The sequence below is a fragment of the Antennarius striatus genome, chromosome 8, assembly GCF_040054535.1.
Source record: "Antennarius striatus isolate MH-2024 chromosome 8, ASM4005453v1, whole genome shotgun sequence".
In the NCBI taxonomy this organism is placed as follows: Eukaryota; Metazoa; Chordata; class Actinopteri; order Lophiiformes; family Antennariidae; genus Antennarius; species Antennarius striatus.
In genome coordinates this window covers 18,181,082-18,202,794 of record NC_090783.1, presented here as the reverse complement: position 1 = coordinate 18,202,794, position 21,713 = coordinate 18,181,082, and the positions used below count along the sequence as shown (strand labels likewise).

The following is a 21,713-nucleotide window of genomic DNA, read 5'->3' as shown; positions in this document are numbered from 1 at the left end:
CCCGGCCTTGGCCTGTCACTGTCACATAAGCCCATTAGATCACATGCCTGACATTAGGTCACTAACTGAGTCCCATACAAACAAGCGTTAGACTTGGGGACATGCAACTTAAAACTTGAGAGGCTTAGCCTGGAGAAACATTTTTCTCTACTTTTCTCATAGTAGCTGTAGGTGATCATGTTTCAACCATTAGGGCAGACTAACACAGGTCAAAAGGAAATATTGGACATGACAGCTGTCTACCAACTGTTGAACTTTATGAGCATTCCAGCAAATCCTTGTCCGAGAAGGAAAACTGCAATTAGTCATAAGAGATCTGTTGAGATTATTCCCAACTGAAGACTTCAGGGTGTCATCTGTTTGGGGCATTAGGTAAGAAATAAAATAGCTCTGAAACCTTGATAATAAAAAAAACAAATCATCTATCTTTGAAAGAAAAAGACCCTACATTGTTGGTGACTTTTGCATGATGAAAGATGTACCACCTTTACTAAAGTGAACCAGTAAATCATAACTTCCATTCCATGATCAACCCTTGCCCATTATTTCTGCCAATATTATTTGGTCAGTTTTGATGTAAAAGTCCTGTCAAGAGACAAAACAAAATCCAAAACAAAGGGTAAAAAAACACCTCCAATTACATTAGATCTGCTGTTATAATGAGTGACGGGGTGCTGAGAACTGCTTCCAAAATTGAATCTACAATCAGCTAGCCTGAAGTCTGGACAAAGTGACATCAGAGTTCCATGTAGGTTGTCTGCCATCAAAAAAGACTGATGGGGACCACACAGGCTGAAATAGGAATCTAAACTTGCAGCAGAAATAGCTTTTGTCACAGTAGACAAGTGTTGGACAGAAAAACCTTCTTCCTTTATTCTTAATGTAGTAAAAAGGTTAATATAGTTTTGATTATGGGAATAATTGCTATTCAAGTGCAGAACGTGTCACAAGACGAGATGTAAAGTAATATGAAGTAGGGGACAAGATTATGTTGGCTTTGAAAACTGAGCCTGACCAGCCATTTTTTTGCAGCTCCAAAATAGTTATTTATAGTTGCGGCCCAAGGGTGGGCAGTAAATTTCTTTTTCACTAGCAGCTGCTGTGCTGTCAAATGACATTAAGAATCTAATTAGTTTACATTTAAAAAACTGTAATTACAAATATTGCACTGTTCAAAGACTTATTGATTTTTTTCTGGTGAGCAACAGAACACAGTAAGGAACACCAAATTTTCCCAAACTATGGTCAGTAACTTTACATCGATACCAGTGTACATTGTGCTCAATCGCACAATCCATCCTTCAGTCTATCTTTCCCTCCTTCTTCCGTTATATCTCCCCCTCTCTCCATTCTTACCTCATTGCCACCCCCTAATCCACCATCTCTGTCCAGCAAGTACTGCATTTTACCACCTGTCACTGCTGTGGTGCAAACAGATACCAGTCAAACCCACTTAGAACATCCCACTCAATGATTTCCAAGCCAATGACAGTACAGCTACATTCTCACCTGCTATAATTAAAAATTTCTTCATCACCCTTAAGCAGTACTTAGGACAGCCTTGTGTTTGAGCTAGGGCTGTCACTTTAATGCGTTAATTAGATTAATTAATTACACTGCAAATTAAAGCGCTATAAAAATTAACGCAATTAATCGTGAGTGGCAAGTCAATGCGAAAGCATTTTAAATTTGGCCCATGGAGTGACCCGTAGGCTGCAGTGACGTCACTTCGTACCCGCGCCACTAGTCAGAAGCAGGGTGACTGACAACAGAGATGGACGCGACACGGGAGAGCGAGGCAAGCCCACTCGGACCTTTGGGCGGAAAGTTTATTTATAAAGAGAACAAAGACGGGACTATCAACAAAAACGAAGTGATTCTGCGCTGCCAATCTGCGCCGTAGACGCCTCCGTCAGTCTGCCCCAGGGCAGCTGTGGCTACACACGTAGCTTACCATCAACAAGTATGAATGAGGAGTGAATGAATAATGGATCCGATGCAAAGCGTCTTTGTGTGTCCAGAAAAGCGCTATATAAACCTAATCCATTATTATTATTATTACTATTATTACTATTATTATTATTATTATTATTGTACCTTTTCATAATTTTCATATCACCGAAGCAGCTCCAGCCTAACGTATCATTTAAATGCAAAGCATGTCAAGGACACAGAGTTGAACGTTAGCTTACCCTTTTAAAGGAAAAGCCTGTTGGCATCTTACTATTTAGTTGCCTTATTTAGAGTCATGTTATAGTATTCATTTTGAATTGCTGTATTGAGTCATCTTTAGTATTCATTTTGATTGAGAGTCTGCTTATGTGCCTGTTTGAGACTCAGCCTTGTTTTATTTCTGAATTTTATTTATTTTATTTAACTGTATTTGTATTGCATTTTTGAGAAATGCCCCTGGCCTAATTGCTTTGCTGATGTGCTTGACCTTTTTTCTTTTGAATTTCATTTATAAAGCACACTTAACCAATAAAAATGTGGATTTGAAATCTTCTCTTCTTGGTGTATTCTATTGATTAGTCATGCACTACAATTTTGTAATGTCCTAGAATTCAAATTCTTTATTTGGGGGCCTTTAGCAGGTATGAGATTAAAATGTGATTAATTAGATTCATTAATTACAAGTCCTGTAAATAATTAGATTAATTTTTTAAATCGCCTGACAGCACTAGTTTCAATGCGTGTTAATGAAAATTTGTGAATAGAAAGTCAGCCAACCTCATTCAAAACAAATCACGCAAATTGTGAATGAATGTTTCTGAGGAGGAAAAAATTAGCACAAACAGACTGAACGCACTGAAAGGAAAGAGTGCGTATCGTAATGAAGATTTCCCGTACAGATTGTGTTTCAAATAATTAACAGAGTGAAGGATTCTACATACAACCTGGTTAATTTTTCATTCATTGTCTGTATTGTATGATAAATCACTTCACACAAAACAAGACAATGGGATGAAGAAGACGATCTTAGCTCCATGTGAAGACAGCTGATGGGTGAGAATTTAGGGGAAAACAGGTAATCACACAAACAGGAGCACATGCTGACCAAATACATGTCTGACAGTAGCAGGGAGGGCTCTCTGGCCATATGGCTCAATATGTGTCACTCGAGGAACCTACCGGTCTCACAGGGTGCTCAAATAGCCATTAGAGAAAGTTACACAAACAATGAAAGTGAGTGAACTCGGCAACTTGTTCCAACAGCTGCTCTGCAGAGAGCTTGAAATTAGAAATTAACGAAAAGGGAAAAAGGGAAATGGGAAAAGAAAAAGTTGCAATGTGAAACCCCAGTGTAAGTGAAAAATCCTCTCAAAGCCAGCGGACAGAATGCGTTGGCTATGCTCCGGAGTAATGATCATCTAGGGATTCATCTTCTGGAGTCTGGTCACTGAGAGAATACAAGCTCATAAAAAGAAACAAAATAAAACTTGTCATTTTGTCTTAAGTCTTTGTATGGATACAAGTACACAGCAGCAACAAATGTTACAAATACCATTTTATCTAAATGAATGAATTTACTTTTTCAACATAGCATCTGATAAGTGACGAACCAGAGTTCCCAGTGGGAAGGTAAAGTGTGTCAGATCTGATCATGAAAAACATTCATGGTGGGATTTTACTTATGTGTTGATGAAGTGCTTGGCCATTATATTGGGGGTATTTATAATGATAACATATTTTAACAACACCATCTGAGACAGAAGTTTCATTGTCATTTTACTATCTGCAAGATAGAACTGTCACATGGTGGCAACATCTCCAACTCCACCAAATATCTTATAATTTCATCCATTTTAATTTTAATTTTTAATTTTAATTTTTTAATTTTTATCTACAAAAATCCATGAAACTTATTAACTTACTTCTGTTCTATTAGCTTTATTGTCCAAAGATTTGTACACACATAAGGAATGGGTGCCATGGCTCTCCTAGTTTTTTTCTCTTTATTCATGTCTCCAGAAACTCACAGACATTTCCTCAACCATTACTGACACACTCACAGACAGTATCAGCAGTGTGGCTGATATCAGAAACCAGGAATACAGTCACACTGAACCACCTTGGAACCAATATCATAGGTTTAATGTCTTGGGATAAAGGGAGTTTAGGAATGCCACATTGCCTGTTACTGAGAGGAGTTATCCTATTAAAGTCTTAGTACAAGTAATGCCCAAATCATAAAGTAAATTGTCAAAAAAAATAAAAACAGTCAATTGCAATGCAATGTCTGCATTACAAAAACATTCAAATTAAAAATTTAAATATCCTTCTTTCAAATTAGGTGCAGAATTAATAAACCCAATAGCATGCATTTACTATTTAACTTTGTTTCTGAGTGAAGCAGAACAGCTGTTGTGTGTTAATGGTGGATAACTCACTACTTAATAATTTGCCAACACACAGAATGTTAACTACATAAAATTATCACCCACTTTTGATTGGAAAGCAGAACAGTAACCAAAGAATAGCCTAACTACTCTACTGAATACTTCAAAATCCTCATCACTTTGTGAAAAGCAATCTGCCTGCCTCTCATATAAACCCTCACAACCCCTACATGGTTAACATGAATATTGAAGCTGAGCATACATGTGCACAAATGTGCATGCATAAGAAAAAAAGGCAATAATAGAATGTTGTTTATTAGACCAAAAAAACTGATTATACAGAGTGATGAGTTAAATGCAACAATTAAATGTGAAAAGTTGTGATTCCTTCATTCATTCGTTTGACATTAACATACATGGCCAATGAACTCTGAGAACTATGATACCACCAATCAAGGCATATTCAATAATACTCCTGACCCCAAACCAATAAAAAAATAATAATAAAAAAAACATTATCACCCACTTTTGATTGGGTACTTTGAAGTTCAAACTTGTTGGTACAGTCATACAATGATGATGTGAGTATTTTAATGTTTAATGTTATGTATGACAGACTTTGGTTTGACTCTGATGTCACCTTCAACTGAAAAAATCTCTCAGTTGAACAAAGTGATAAAACATCCTGCAACATTGTACACCTTTACTATAAAAATTATGAGAACAAGAAAAAGTAAATTAAAGGCAGTTAAACTCGACAGTGTGCACACAGCACGCTAAAAACTGCCTGGAGCCCGTGTACCCTGTCATAAGTTGTGTGTAAATTGTGCATTTTGTAGAAATTCAAATAAATTATGTATTAGGTCCACATATGGCATTGAAATACTCTTTCCTCCCCCTCTGCAGAGGCTCTCTTTTCACTGGAGCCGAGTGAGTCAAATCACAAAAAAAGAAATAAATAAAGAAAGACAAATGCATCTTGGAATAGACACTGCAAAATTTATAGGAAAGTTAATACACATGACTAAAAAAAACTAGTGTGACAGGTTTTAAAAGGTGTCTCTGATTACTGACCTACATGTACTGTATAATCGCGTTATGATGACTTTATTGCATGATGCATTAACACATTCTCTAATGTCCTTTTACTGCATCTCAATTTCTTCTTCAATCCCTTTTTATCTAAAGCCTAGTCCAGCTGACATTGGCTGTGAGGTGGGGTACACCCACAAGTCGCAGGGCCACATGAACGATAACCAACCAGCCACACTTACATTCATGCCCGATTTCCCAATAGACAATTCAGAGTCACTGAGTCATCTAAATTGCATGTGCTTTGATGGAGGAAGCCAAAGGAAACCAGAGAATACAGGGAGAACCCACAAAACACAGGGAGAACATGCAAAATCCACCGAGGTATTTCTTGCTGTGAGGTAACAGAGCTACCCATTGCATCACAGTGATATGCTGTAAAACAAGTGAGGCATTGGGCAAATAGTTTGTAAAACAGATTTTTATCGAAGTAATCAATATGTACAATCATTTACTATATACTCCCATCGTTTGATTTAGTCCCTTATCAATACCATCCCCTGTTGCTGGTTAACCTGCTATCATGTGGCACATTACAATTATGATACAATCATGTTAAAATCATGTACGATCAGGTGTTTTTTGAACATTTCCGAGTTTTGTTTTTGTTGTTGTTGGGTTGTGTTGTCCCAACTAAATTCAGATTCACAATAATTTTATGTTTCCACAAATTGAATTAAGCTGTTGATGTAACTCTTTAAAAATATTAAATATACGCTGTTTTATTGATCAGTACCTTGACATTATTAGTAAATTATAATATTCTGTTTTATCTTTATTTTGTACAGAATTTCAACTTCTTCAGAATCCAGTTTTCGTTGTGTACATAGTTGTTGAGTTGTTGTGACTTAATTACAGGAAATACAATAAAAGTGGCTCTCACTCGTGGTCTTGTTGGCTCACGAGAGTCACCTGTAGCTCCTTCTTATTAAGCCTGTTTAAATCTAATCCCTATGTGTAAATGTGTCTCAAACTCTGTGGGATACCACTGATATGAAATATGTGACTAGGCAAAAATCTGTGTTATCATATAACTGTATTCTATTGGGAAATAGAGCTTCTTTGTTGCAAAAGTTGCACTCTTTAGAAAACCAATAGTGACATCAAACTCTTCTCCCAGCCAATGGACAGTCATAGCAGACAGCGTCAACAATTTACTAACAGAAACAACTTGAACACACATTAAATGAAGGGAAAGCTGAACAAGAGCCTAAAGTCATAGCATTAGGTCGCTTATTGAAGAATATGGAAAATATCTTTTAATTAAAGGCACAAATGCTGAAGTCATTCAAACAGTACAAACTGTTAATATTATAAAAAGTCAGAGAACTTTGAGATATTTAATGGTATGTTTACGTTGGACTAAAGAACAATGGAATTGGAATAGTAAATAAGCAGCCAGATAAATGTTTTTTTTTATAAAGACAGCCCTTATATTGGGTGAATTATAAAAATTAAGACATACTGAAAGAAACTCTCCGCAGTGGGATAGGCTCCCCGTGACCCGCACAAACGGAAGAAGCAGTCAGAAAATTAACAAATGAAAGAAACTCATTATTTGTGGCACATATCTGTCCCTCAGCCTGTCTGTCTGTTTGCTTTCTTATTAAACATTTACTTGTTGAAATGTGGGGGGGAAAATCATGTTATTGTTAAAGTTTGAGATGGTTTCATGTTTAATTGTGAATTCTTGACCAATGACTTGATTATTTTCTTCAACATTATAAGGTGGCCTTTCTTTGCCATCCATCCATCCATCCATCCATCCATCCATCCATCCATCCATCCATCCATCCATCCATTTTCTTAGCCACTTCCTCTGGTTTTGCGGACCATGGGGGTTTCTGGAGCCTATCCCAGCGGACTGCGAGCAAGAGGCACACACTCACACACACACTCACACAGTCAATCAATCAAAATGAATATGTACAATTATTTTTGAAGGTGGGAGGAAGCCGGAGTCCCCAGAGCAAACCCACGCAGACACAGGGAGAACATACAAACTCCGCAGACTTGAACCCGACACTTTCTTGCTGTGAGGCGATAGCGCTTCCCACTGCACCATTGTGACACTCTTTCTTTTCCTATATTATCAAAAGCAATGATTGGTCAGTCAAAATAGAAAGGCAAGGACAACTCCTGACATTTCACGACTATGTGTAATTGGAACTAGATCATGATCTGGATCTGAGATATTAAAATATATATTTGGGGTTGGGGAGGGCAATCTGTATCAGGTCACAGTGAGGTAATAGAAAAGGAAAAGCAAATGCCCTGTCCTGTCACCAATATACAGAGATAAAACAGATTCAGAGATGTTTTTATTCAATGTTTTTCTTGCATAATGTTATCTATGGAAAAAAAAAAATTATGAATCCAGCATTATGGAAAACCTTTTTATTTTTTTGGATGACTGCTGATTGTAAAGTCACGGTTCCACATGCTAGCAGTAGATATTCAAAGTTAATAAATTATGTGGGATTATATAATCTAGCAGGATGCAGATCACATCAATATTATCATAGTGTGTGCAATAATAGCAAGCCTAAATGGAATGTATGTATTGCTTATAAGCATGATAAGCAGTTATTTAAGCATTTTGCTTTGACATAGCTTCAAAACAAAGGGATAGCTAGAATTTTTCTATTGGGAAAGGACAGACATAAATAGATATATTTTGTTAATTATGCCTTGTTACATCATATTGTGTATGTCTAAAATAAATGTCTCAAGACATAGAAAGGAAACTTTCATAATGAAAGAACATAATACGCAGAAAAAAAGCAAAAATTGTTTCATCTCAGATTTCTGAGTGTATTTTCAGTATTCTGAAATTAATGACAGAATTCTTTCTTCTCAGATTTCATGAAGTTTTTTTAATGGCATGATTAATTCTAACCATGAATCACTTCCATCACACTTTATCAAGCTTTATTTTATGTTACATTTCAGTATTACTGAAACTGTATTTCACAAATAAGGAGCCAGAGAACAAAGGCTTATGACTGCATATGAAAGCCATTGACAGTCACAAACTGAAGTATTTGGCATGAGCTAAAGCAGTTTAACATTTGTGGAAAACGACGTAAGTCAAGTGACAGCAGCAAGTGAATGCTCCTTACATGTTAACGCTGATGTGATGGACTGTAACTCACCATGAAGCTCCTGTGAGGAATAGAACCACCTCATGCTTTTGCATGAATCCATGCACAAGAGTCTCATGCTGCATTTGGTCACAACAGATAACAGAGAGATTATATTAGATAAACCTCTTTAATCCCTCGATGATAAATTATTGGTTTTATCTCTACTGTGTCACATCAGAATGATTAATTCTCACTCATGAATAAGATTCTCATTGACATCCAAGTTTAATTTTAGAAAACATTGGTGTCTTTCTCGTTGCAAGTTTCCCTCCTCCATGGCATAAATGTTGCCCCACCAAAAACAAATCAGGACATGGTCACTTTAGGGGCTTGTAAAATTTCACCTCTAGAACCATTCATTTCATTCTTCTTCAATATACAATTATTTCGATGTCTTCATGTACAAACATCCTTGAAGTTCAAAGTCAGCAGTCCATACACAATCTATCCATCCTGGTGAAAAAAAGGTGTGACTGGAGTCTGTATTAAATGTCCAACAGTATCTTAATGATGAAATGCATCTCTAAGCGTCTTCAAGATGTCTCTCATTGCCACATGAGTGTACAGTGCTGATGTAGCTGTTATAGATGATTACACATAGTAGTAATTTGACGAAAGCTTGCGGCCAGAAGGATATTGGGCTTCAAAAAAAAAAGAGGAAAAAACATAGATGATTGTTCATCTAAAAATGGAAAAAGGATGGCATGCTGTGGCGACCCCTAATGGGACAAGTCAAAGGAAGTTTTAGTAATTTTGTGAAAGTACAACACTTCCTTTGACAGAACACACATCCGTCTGATCCTGGGACTCTGCTGACCAGATCCCCATGAATCTGGATCTCTAAACACACTGCGTTCCTACGCAGTTAAGTCAATTTAGTTACGCTAAAATACTTTCTCACAAAAAGAAAATAAACTGTATAAAGACAGTAGAAAGCAGGAGACCTTTGAATTCCTGATTTTAAAAAAATTAGATTCATTATAATAATAATAATGAATATAATATTCAAAAAGTTACACATACCCAACCCCGAGCTAATGGCTATTAATCCCTGCATTACAATGACATACACTTCACAAAAAGTTAGGGATATTTGGCTTTTGGATAAAATATAAAATATAAAATTTTCAGATTAAAGTGTTATTTTAAATATCATGAAAGTAAGACATTTAAGTGGAAGCATGCAGTGATTATTTCTTCATTTCAAACAATTTATTGAAACAAAATCCAACAACAGCCATTATACAGCGGACCCTCGCGCATTCGTGCATCAACGCTCGCGACTTCGCCTCATCGCGGATTTTTGGTAGGCAGTCACGTGATACTGTACGCGCATTCTATTGGCTACGGCATCCGGAAGTTCGCTATGTTCCGTGAGTCTCAGACTTCCGTGAGACACAAAAGTGCTTTAAACAGTCGATAAGAGTGTGGGAAAAGGTAAAGATAGAAGGTAGTTTCATATCATTATGGTGAGGGTTCATAATCGTTTGAATTACTGTAAATAATAACATAAATAGTTTGTCGTTCTATCGCGGAATTCGTTAATTGCGTTTGGTTCCTGGAACGCATTATCCGCGAGTAACGAGGGTGCACTGTATACACATTGTCATATGTTTCTGTTACAAACTGACCCACAACAGAGAAGGCAAAAGTTATGTGGCCCCTACAGAAAAAAAGTTTGGAGACCCCTGCTCTACTTGATGTTTTAGCTGATCCAATAGGTTTTCAATGGGATTGAGGTCTGAAGAACGTGCAGTTCTGTTTTGACTAGACACATCCGCCCACACTGTAATATCAACACTAATGGCTGCTTTGGTGACAATCATGGCTGATGCATAGTGTTCTCCTTGATGTCTCAAGGAGAGCACAAATGATGTCTTTGTTGGTGACATCATTTCTGCTCATGAAATGACTTTCATCAGAGAACAGCACTGAGGCCCGCTGGTCCCTTGTCTAGAGGGAACAGCATGATGACGAAGACTTCTCACATACCAATTCTGATTAAATCAGAAAATGTATCGATCAATTCATGGATCAGATCATACACGTGTTGTGAATCTTGCATTTCAACACCTTGTTAGAGTAAAGGCAGTTGTGCAAAAAGTACTGAAACAATGAACAGTTGGACATGTGCATTCAAAGCTTAGAGGTTACATTAAGTTTACCCATAAAGGTTATGATGTATTTTAGGTTCATCCTGATATTTCACCCAAATTCTGAAAAAACTTTCAGTTTTGGTGAATAGTGTTTTTTAAATTTAATTCAAGTTACTAGCTATTTTAATTCCTTTTGTTGTTTTTACATAAAAGAAGTCAAACTGAGTGCATATCCTGAATTTACAACCAACAGTATCTTACTGTCATGTGCCCGTGTCTGTTTTTAGGCCAGCCTGCTTCCATATCAGTCATAAATTCTTGAGACAGCCCTGCTATTTTAAAGATAAGGAGTAGCAGTCACTGTGAGTGATATATTTGTTTAAACAGCATATGAAAGCCATAAAAATTAGTACTGTGTTCAAATCAGGATTTCAAAGATGTAATTTGATACAAGACCCAGCTTAGTTTACAAGTTTAAAGGACTGTCAGACTGCCGCATTTCAAAAATATGCAATGCGTCAACTGACATGACACGATGATCCTCAACCAATGAAGTGGGGACAGCCCAAGTAAAAATGCAAATAAAAATTATATAATATACATGAAGGTGGCGTTGTGGGTAGCGCTGTAGCCGCACAGCAAGGCAGTTCCAGGTTCGAGTCCAGCTCTGTGCGGAGTTTGCATGTTCTCCCCGTGTCTGCGTGGGTTATCTCCAGGTTCTCCGGCTTCCTCCCGCCATCAAAAATAAGCGTTTCAGGTTAATTGGACACAATGAGTGTGTGTGTGTGTGTGTGTGTGTGTGTGTGTGTGTGTGTGTGTGTGTGTGTGTGTGTGTGTGTGTGTGTGTGTGTGTGTGTGTGTGTGTGTGTGTGTAGCTCCGCGGTGCACTGGCATCGCGCTTGGAGTTTCCCCAACTCACACCCCAAGACAAGCTGGGATAGGCTGGGATAGGCAGTTCCCCGCGACCTGCGCAAGCAGATGAAGCGGGTTGAGAAAATGAATGAATGAATGAATGAATGAATGAATGAATGAATGAATGAATGAATGAATGAATGAACGAATGAATGAATGAATGAATGAAATATACATGACATTAAACAAGGAGCATGTCAAAGTGTTTTTGTCAAAAATCAAAATTAAAGAACTTGTCAAAAATTCCTGCGTTAATGGGTTTGAGAACAGCCTCAATGAGGCAGAATTTGTGCTTAAGTAAAGTCACAGTGTCATAAATTAATATAAATTACTGGATGGTAACAAAGTTCTCCTTGGTGGACAAATCTTTAATATTTTATCTTTAATCCTTTCGTATGTTTCTTTAATTTGTCGATATACAAGTTAATTTTTTATCCTTCAGTGACCACGGGGTGTAACTATGCATGGCAGGGGTACAGTGCATTACATTTCCGTACTTTGGCCCTGTCACTATGAGGACGAAAGCAAAATGCCTTTGGGGTGAGAACACGTGCTACAATCTCTCCAGGCCTCAGCTGTTGGTGCTGGCTTCACAGAGCAGAGCTGCGTGGCTGATGTACTTATAGCAGGAGGTGAGTTTATGCAGAACACTGATTCCAAAGAAGGTGGGATGCTGTGTAAAACATAAATAAAATCAGAATACAATCATTTACAAATGCACTGAGGATGGTATATGATAAAGGACTAAAAGTCCAATAATTTCTACTGAATGCGAAACCTTTGCATTCCTGCAGGAAATTTATGAGATGCTGTTTGTGTGCCTGTCTGTCTGACCCTGGTACTAGTGCAAAGGAATAGAACAAACCAACAAGTTTCTTCAAAATATTTTTTATAAATTATGAGATCATCTAATGCAGTTCATAAACTTCTCCACGTGAAGGTAATTTAAAATGACGCAACACAATCTGACAACACTTTTGATGAAAAATATCGCTTAGATGTTTTGATTACATACATTACATCAACAAAACAATTAGAACCTGCTGAGGAGCCCTAGAATTAAGACACACAGTGAAAAAATGTATTCATTCATTCATTCATTGTCACAACCGCTTCATCCGCTGTGTCGTGGGGAGCTGGAGCCTATCCCAGCTGACTGGGCTTGTGAGGCTGGGGAAACTCCCGGTGTGACGCCAGTACACCGTGGAGCCACACAGAGACGCAGACAAATACACACTCACACACTTATATACCTACAGTCAATTTGAGACCGGCCAATTAACCTGAAGCGCTTGTCTTTGGAGGTGGAGAACCCACTCAGACACAGGTAGAACATGCGAACTCCGCACAGAGCGGGACGCAAACAAGGAACCGCAATGTTTCTGAGAATTCAGAAGTGATAGATTGCTGTAATGTTTTCTCCTCTTCTATCCCCAAAAAACCTCTAACCACTAAACCACTAAAATTAGGAGTCATGCATTTTTTATATTTATGTAATGTATTTTGAAATTATTAGTCATCAATGCTGATGCTATGCAGATTCAGACGAAACAAAATTTGGCATGTGGAAAATTTTTCCTTATATGCGCAATATGCACACATATAACACCACACTCACACAATCTTTTAAAATACACACACAACTATACAGCACTCAGTGAAAACAAAATTCCAGTAGATCGTGCTCCTTGTTCCTACACTATTTTCTTTATTTTTTATTTTACACATAAAAGAAAACATCACTCATGTTTACTTCAATACAAGCATTTGGGTGTGCACTTTGTTAGGTTTGTATGAACCTTCGTTTAATTTTAGATTGTGTTCACATTGAAACTTTTGCCAGCTCAAATACAGTATTTATGTCTGAAGGCTTGGGGAGGGAGTGACGAGGAGTTGATCCCAAAGAGTTGATTGATTGTCTTCTGCAATTAGTGTGAGTTCAACTCAAAATGTCGGTTCACTCTCTGTCAGATACTCTTTGTATCTGCAGATATCCTTTTATATCTTAATGTAGATGAAGAGAAAATGTATTTATGGTTATATAATTCACCACCTTGAAGTGGGTGACTTTCTGGAGTCTTCTCCAGGAAAAATTGTGACATCTTGAGTACTGTAACTTGTCTTTTCTGATTATTCTCCTCATTTTTATTGTTTGTAGTATTGAGTCACAGAGCGGATAGCAATACATATGATGGTATGTAGTGTTTTGAAAGCAAGGCTGTGCATAAGACAAACACTACACACTCTAGTGTCTCATTTCATTAATATTAGATAATATTACACATTACACTGACTTTAGGGCTTCATTTTAAAATTATTAGAATACATAATAATAATTACTTTATCCCTATCAGGCTTATAAAACCAAAATGCTGCTGCAGTTTATAAAGACATTTAAGCCTCATAACTCTGTCAGCTCCAATATTCCAGACAGCTTGCCCTGCTAAGTCCTCTCACTCAGCACATGTAAACCTGCAGGATGAGAAACATACTCTATCAAATTGAAAGCATGATTGAATGATTGCTGAATTTGGATTAGAAAAATGGAAATCACCATCTGCTACCACAGCATCAAGCAAAAAAAAACAGATGACAAATACAAAATTGGATTTAAACTGTTATGTACACTTATTGCATTTATGCAGTTCAGAGAGTTGATGCAGTTTAATGGGTCATATACTCTGGAATCTTTAATGTTTTAAATCTTGTCATCGAGATTCAAATTTTGAGCATTTTGAGCATTGCTATTATGTATTCTCACTACATATTACATAATGCTAGATGCCTGCCATAAAAATTAAAGTGAGTATGTCTAACTTTGAGGAAAAGGGATATTACTCTCCTCACCCATTGTTGTGATTTAAGGTGATTAATGTAATTATAGAATTTATGGTTGACTTTTGTCATCATGAAAGGTTACAGCATGGTCATGGACATTTTAGGTCTGTGAAGTTCCTGCCTGGTGCCGTTAACTGTCAGCCAGTTAACATCAAGATCAACCACAGTTGCTGCTTCGTGTCAATAGTACCATGAGCACATGGTTAAGGTAGTGGCGTGGAGTATCAGTAATACTCACAAAACTGTACAATTAATGTACAACTCTGGACAAAAGCAAAGAAAAGTTTTCCCCAAAACTGTTGGAGATGAAAAAATCAAATTTTGAAGTTATAGGCGGTGGTTGAAAATTGCCGCTGAAATCTTGTGGTGTGTAAGAGACATCATTTAATCTGCCTGGCAGTAATGATTTTAGGTTAAAAGAGCAGTAAACCTAATAAAAATTCATTTCAAAATACATTTTGCAGGACGAAATAATGACCAAACTTGTACTGGTAATTTTTCAACCAATGTTGATCTGCAGGGATAAAAAAATTCAAAAATGTAATCATGGGATAGATATTGCTCTGTCTAGTACAAAAAAAACAAACAGATTACCTTCATGTCACAGAGGTGTAAAACCATCTCATTGTTCTATCATCCACATAAACATTTGGGATGAGCTGCATGAAGTGTGACGAAGAACACCAGAACAGTTACTGACCTCCACTGGTTAAAAATAATAGTTAAAAGACATTTTCTTTAAGAATTCTTTGTGCTGTGAGAGTGACTTAGAGGCAGCAGGTGGGAAAGAGGGGAGACATGAGGAAAGGGAAATCTGTGTAAGGATGAATGCTAATGTATAGAAGCTGAAACAAAAACTATTAACCATGCATAACTAATATCCTTAACCACAATAAATAGCTCTATCTCAACTAAAAAACAAAGCTTCTGTTATGTTTCCCGTTTGTTTGCTTGCTGCTTGTGTTGTCTAGCCTTGACATTGAAATTTGCAGGTTATTTGGCAGAGATTAACAGCATGGTTCATATTCCTAAGCAAGTAAACAATGTCAAAAGATCAGATATGTATTCGAAATATAAATAAATAAATAAATAGTGCTTTTTAGTTCCACTGCATGACTGATTTTTTCCACCAGCAATATGTGTATTAAATATGACCAAAAGTTAAAGTATCAACTTAAAGTATCTGTTATCTAACCGAATCATAGATAACTTTTTATGATACATTATACCACTCTCTCCCTTTATCCAACACAACTGATTTATAGATCTCATTTAATGCATTATACCCTGAACTTTACTGCAGATCACTTTCACTTTGAAATACGTACTTTCATAAACAATTGACACAAAATCTCAGAAATTACTGCAGGATGACAGGATATCCTCAGTTCTTAGAGAATCTATAATAAGATGTAGAATAAAAATACTTGTATAGACTGTGTATAATTCAGTGTTGGCACATTTATCTATTGATCCATGCGCCCATGTATTCATAAATACATACATACATAGAGAAAAAATAATCAACTGGACTGACTTAGGAGTTAGGAGATCCTAACATGTGAGTTTCCGAACAAGACTTTAATGAGGCATTAATTGCTTAAAATGGAGACAGTCTGGTGTTAAAATATTGTAGTTGTTCCAGCAGTGTGAATAAGAATAATGATAACAACCTCACTAAATATCATATGATTTGATTGTGGCTTAAATGTGAAGTGATTGGTAATCTCATGAAGAACTGAGACACAGCTGTATAGAAAAGCAGATTGAATGTATGGCCTTGGTATATTTCAATTAAATGAATTCTCTAAAAGGAGTTTTATCATAAACAGATCATAATTTCCAATATCATAATATACAGATGTAGATTTTTGTTGGTGATCACATTGATCACAATAGCTGCACAAATTCAAGTAAACTCATTGTTGGAAGTGCTTGTGTGTTATAAATTTATAAAGCCTTAAACACATACATATTGATTCTATTTTATCGGCTCGCCCTAAGAATGTAACAAAAGATTCAACTTTATTTCGCTTTTGCCTTAAACAGCTGAATAATTTCTGACAGATAAAATTCCAGCTTTAAAATGTTTTAAAGTAAGTATTTTTTCATTTTCTAAATGTTCTTTATTTTAACAGTCACAGTTTTAGTCCCCTAAAACAAGAGATAGAGAACTAAATATTTCATTGCACAAACACAAATATAAAATCATGACCTCTTGATCTACTCTCATTTTTTTTTTTTTTTGAAGCCACGGAATATAAAATCATACATATGGTATGTGAATTATTCTTACTATTTTTTTCTTTGTAATTAAGTTTCATAGTCTTATTTAAATGTAAATTTAAACACCGGTTGCCACCCCAGAGGATAATATTCAATTTTCAATAATTTACCACAGAAGTCTTTGGAGATCTGACTGTATTCATAAATGCCTGAAACTTAGCCTTGAGCGGAAACAACCTTTTTTTTTTAGTAATGTGTACATCTGGAATATTTCTTTACCGTCCAATGTGTGGTGAACAGATTTTTTTCTTACCTCTGTAAGAGTTCGCTCGATGTATCAGGGGGGTATTGACCAATTTGTCCTTTTCCTGGCATTTTTGCAAGACTTCTATTGTCACTGCCAGTGCAGCTTGTCTGATCCCAACCTTCCTGCATGGCAAAACAAAATCCCAAGCACCACCTGCAGACTTAACACCCCTGACCCCCAAACACCGCCCTCAAAAATAGCTTTCACAGTCAAAAGATAGTAACCCGTGATGAGTCAACTTTCTCTAGCCTGTTCTGTTCTTCTCCCACAGAACAGAATGGGCTGATGAGACAGACGCCGGCAGGCGGGAAAAGACTGACTGTTAAGTGTTTCACCACGGGCTCTTCCACCCAGAAACTCCTGATCGACAGCAACAAAGGCAATAAAAGCTCTCCTTACTTCTACTCTCCAGCCTTCTTTCTCTGTAAACTGCACTAAATACCCTCACAAGACATTCCTTCACTTCTTCTCTTGTGTCAGTGTCAAAAAAATGAAAAAAATCAGAGCAGCACTTCTTCAAAGGGAAAAAAAGACTTGACTGCGTAAAGTTTAAGAGGGAATAACAGACGAGGTGGGCTCAGGGGACAGCAGATGGGTGGGGTTGGAGGGGGTGAGTTGAAAGGGACCAACTGGGTGTCCCTGCCTGGGGCAGGACCGCACGGCACAACAACAGGGACAAGAAAATCCTCCTGCCACTGCTGATTATCACCTCTACAGTCTCTCACAAACACATGCACACTCACACAGTCTGGCCAATGAAGGAATGCAGTGAGGTTCTGGGAATGCCATTGGTCATTCAGTAGGTGTCGGGACCAATTTAGATGCTGAATCATTTGAGGGGGCCAGTCAGTGTCACATTATTCACATTTTGTAATGGTCTGGCAGTCTGAGTTTTCACATCTGTCAACCAAAAGGTAGGGAATTTGGTAATAAATTATGATTAAGGGAATAATAACACATCAGCAATTGCTGAAAAGCACAACTTCAACCTTTAATTGTTGTCTGAATAAATATTTTATTTTCTAATTTATGTAGCCATGTATTGAATTCTCCTTGATAGGATATTCTCAGGGTGACAGGGTGGGGCATTGGGTAGCACTGTCACCTCACAGCTAGAACGTTCCGTGTTCAAATCCTTTCTGTTTGTATGTTCTCCCCGTGTCTGCGTGGGTTCTCTCCGGGTTCTCCAGCTTCCTGCCACCTCCAAAAACATGCGCTTCAGGTGAATGGATCATTCCAAATTGTCTGTAGGTGTGTTCGTGAGTGTTTGTCTGCCATATATGTGGCTCTGTGCTGCACTGGTGTCGTGCCTGAAGTGTCCCCTGCCTCACAGACCCAGTCGGCTGGGGTAGGCTCCAGCGACCTGCGATAGCGGACGATGTGGCTATATATAGAAAATGAATGAATAATAATAAACAGTAACCGCTTCTTTCGCTGTTGCAGGTTGCAGGGCTACTGGAGCCTATCCCAGCAGACTTGGGCTGAGAGGCAGTGTATACACACCGGTGCACCGCAGAGCCACATGAATGACAAACAAAGACGCACGCACACACTGCCACCTACAGGCAATTTGAGACCGGCCAATTCACCTGAAGTGTATGTTTTTGGAAGTGGGAGGAAGCCAGAGAACCAGGAAAGAACCCAAGCAGACACAGGCAGAACATAACAGCATAACAGGACTCAAACCCGGATTATTTCAGTTTATGGGTATTCACCTTCAGTTCCAAAACTTTGAATGAACTTGATATTATTAACTCCACTTCAAAGAGATCATATCACTCAAAAACATCAATAACTTGCTTCAACTTCAGTACTAGTCTTTGAAATGTACTTTATTTTTGCCAAATTCCAAGAAGAATCTTTTCCTATGTGAGTATTTCTAGTTAGGTTACATCACTCCGAAAAAAAATAAAAAATTTTAATTTATATATCTATAGAATTCATTTCTACTTTAACTAAAGTTCAACATGTGAATAAATCCTTTTGTTTCATAACCCATCGTTCCAAAGGTGGCAGTTTTTTTCTGAGGTTTTATTAATCCATTACTAGGCAGAGAGGGTAAAAGCTCTAAAACATAGACTGTGCATCATAGGAAAACTCAGCCACACTGAGGACATGATTGTTGCATGCATTGTTAACCCGTTGACAGGCTACTGTTTTGCTGGCTTATGAACTTTTTTGGTGAAACTGCACAATAGGGCAATGCAAAATATTAGCTGTGTATTGCTGGTGAAGGACATATTTATGGTATTTCACAAATATGTATGTTTGTGTGTTGTGTATGTATTTAATGGTCACGTTCTTTGTTGATCAGCTCAGAAGTTAGCAAACTGCAAACAAGATAATGTAACGATCTGAATAATCAAGAGAGTGGGCATTTTCTTCATCTTCATATAGTTTTCTGAAATAATAAATCATAAATGCAAAAAATTATTTTTGTATAACATCTTATATTTGCAGACAGCAAACAAACTCCACACTGTGGTGGTACAAGCATTTGTATGTGACAAACCTACCGTACTAAACTCAAGAGGATAGAGAGTATACAAGAGAGTATACAATTATGTGTTTATCATCAGTGGTTTAGGAGACATCAAAAAAATATTTTTCTTTCTTGTTGGTACCAGACGCATTTTTCATCTTTTTTTTTTTTTTTTTACTTAAGTGGAGGATTATTGCTTTTCTTTATCTAATGCTGAGGAAACTTAAAAAGTGATCTAAAACTCTTGTAACACGAACTCATTTCCAGAGTCACCACGTCATCCACAGAAAAAAGGACTTATTAGTGCATACAAAAAAAGCCAAATTCAAAAAATTAATACATTGGAAAAAAAGTTAATCACACAACCTCTTCCAACTTTTGTTGGCAGAGGTAACAATACCCCCACTTATTTCTGGCCACATGAGAAAGCAGATATCATTGTAGCATGAAGTGGTTTCTATAATGGTGTATGTCTGGATGACTCAGTTTAAGCCTGACAGTAACAGAAGTGTTTTGCAAATAAACCGTTTGCTCAGAAAATCTCATGCAACCTTTCAAAACCATCACACTCCTCCACCACAACTCAATAGTTACTGTATCTCTACAAACATTCTAAGCTGTGCATTTTACAGAGTAGCTTTAAATTCCAAAAGAATTTACCTCAAGTAAAAGCCCTGTAACTCTTTATTCACCACTGGACATATTAATAACAGAATGATATTTGTAATATGAAGGATATTGCTATTGTTGTGTAACCTAATTTTAATGTCTTATTTTGTTGTTTACAAGCTACAGAATATTTATACTTGCTGTAACAAGTTTTAGAATATGCAGTCCATGTATCTACTTTCTATAACTCAGAACTTTCTCAAAATAAGTCCACACTGCATACTGCTACCACACCATGTTACCCCGATCAAATTAAAGAATGAAGTACTATAAATTTAAGTAAATTTAAACAACAACATACCATATCCTTGGAGGCACATGTGTCAGATTTCAGAGTAGTGCTGGATATTTCGCCCTGCGTGCATCCATTATTAGAAAATGAAGGCCTTTTGATTAGGATGTCTTGGAAGAAAAGTCTACCCCAACCTCTGTGTTTCAATATAAACATGATAGTTTGTGGCCCCATCAGAACAATAAAAGTCATCCACTAAATACTGTAATCATACTATGTATACTTTTATTTTTGTTTTTTTTCCATTGTGGAATGTAACTCTGGAGATGGTCATTTCCGAATGTTTATTTTACTGAGAGTTTAAGTTGGTATGTGTGAAGCCATTGAACAGGCTTAGTTTGATAATTAAGCCATTATAATATATTACCTTTAGTCTCATTAGAGTGAGACCTCTGCTGAGAAGTGAGCAGGCTAACATATGCGATAAGCCAAAGCACACAAATTAATACATGAACATATGTGACACACATGCAAAGATGAAGTCATTGAAGGTCAGATGTGGTAATGGCAATGGCATGAAGAAGGCTATCCATTTCAGCTGGCCTCTTTATTCTGCACACACTTGAACCAGAGAGCACTATTGGCATAGGCAAGCAAATTTGGTGTATCTGGTTTTGAGATGATGAAATTAAAAAGAATTTTCAGTTTTAAAACAAAAATTACAGAAAGGAACATATATTCTGTCGATTTAATTTAAATTTTGGCCATAAGTGTATGTTTTGCAGGCTGGAGAAGCCTCTGGCATAACATGTGATTATATAAAACTAAAACTTGTCATGTCATGAAAATAAATAAAGGTGCCCAGTTTTCACTGTATGTCCAGGATCCATTTGACGTAAAAAGAACAGCTGTAATTGTCTCATACCATTAGCAGGGAATCTCAATAACTTATAGTTTTGTGGCCCCCCACACAAATTCACCCACACACAGGAGGACACAGATAACCTGCATTCACAATTAAAATCTAAATTATGTCAAAAATACACTGGCAAATGTTGTTTGAAGTGTAGGCATTTGTTCCCTTGTGACTAATCCAGACTTCAGAGAAGTTATGGCCGGCTATCAGCATTTGGCCAACGATCCAAAGAACACATGACCTCATAAAACGAGCTTAAAAAAGGATTGGGGCACCAGTAATCACTGACAACAACAGTTTGTAAATTCCATTGTTCATGACAGCAGTTGCATGTTTTTTATTGCTGAACTAAAATTACACAGTGAAACAACTCTGCAACATCGAGTATCTCACTGTTGTTCCGTCATGTCTTTGACTTTATGGAGGACAGGCAGAAAACAGTCTATTTTAAACACGG

At 37.1% G+C, this 21,713-nt stretch overlaps 1 protein-coding gene across 1 annotated transcript in view; it reads right to left on the bottom strand.

Moving 5' to 3' along the window:
* The window catches only part of rbm20 (RNA binding motif protein 20), a 55,140-nt gene extending 37,675 nt beyond the window's left edge, over positions 1 to 17,465 (bottom strand). Inside the window, exon 1 of the mRNA XM_068322719.1 lies at positions 16,964 to 17,465. Within this exon, the coding sequence (XP_068178820.1) occupies positions 16,964 to 17,085 (122 nt within the window). The 5' untranslated portion in view covers positions 17,086 to 17,465. The remainder of the gene's footprint in view (positions 1 to 16,963) is intronic.
* Positions 17,466 to 21,713: the final 4,248 nt, after the last annotated feature.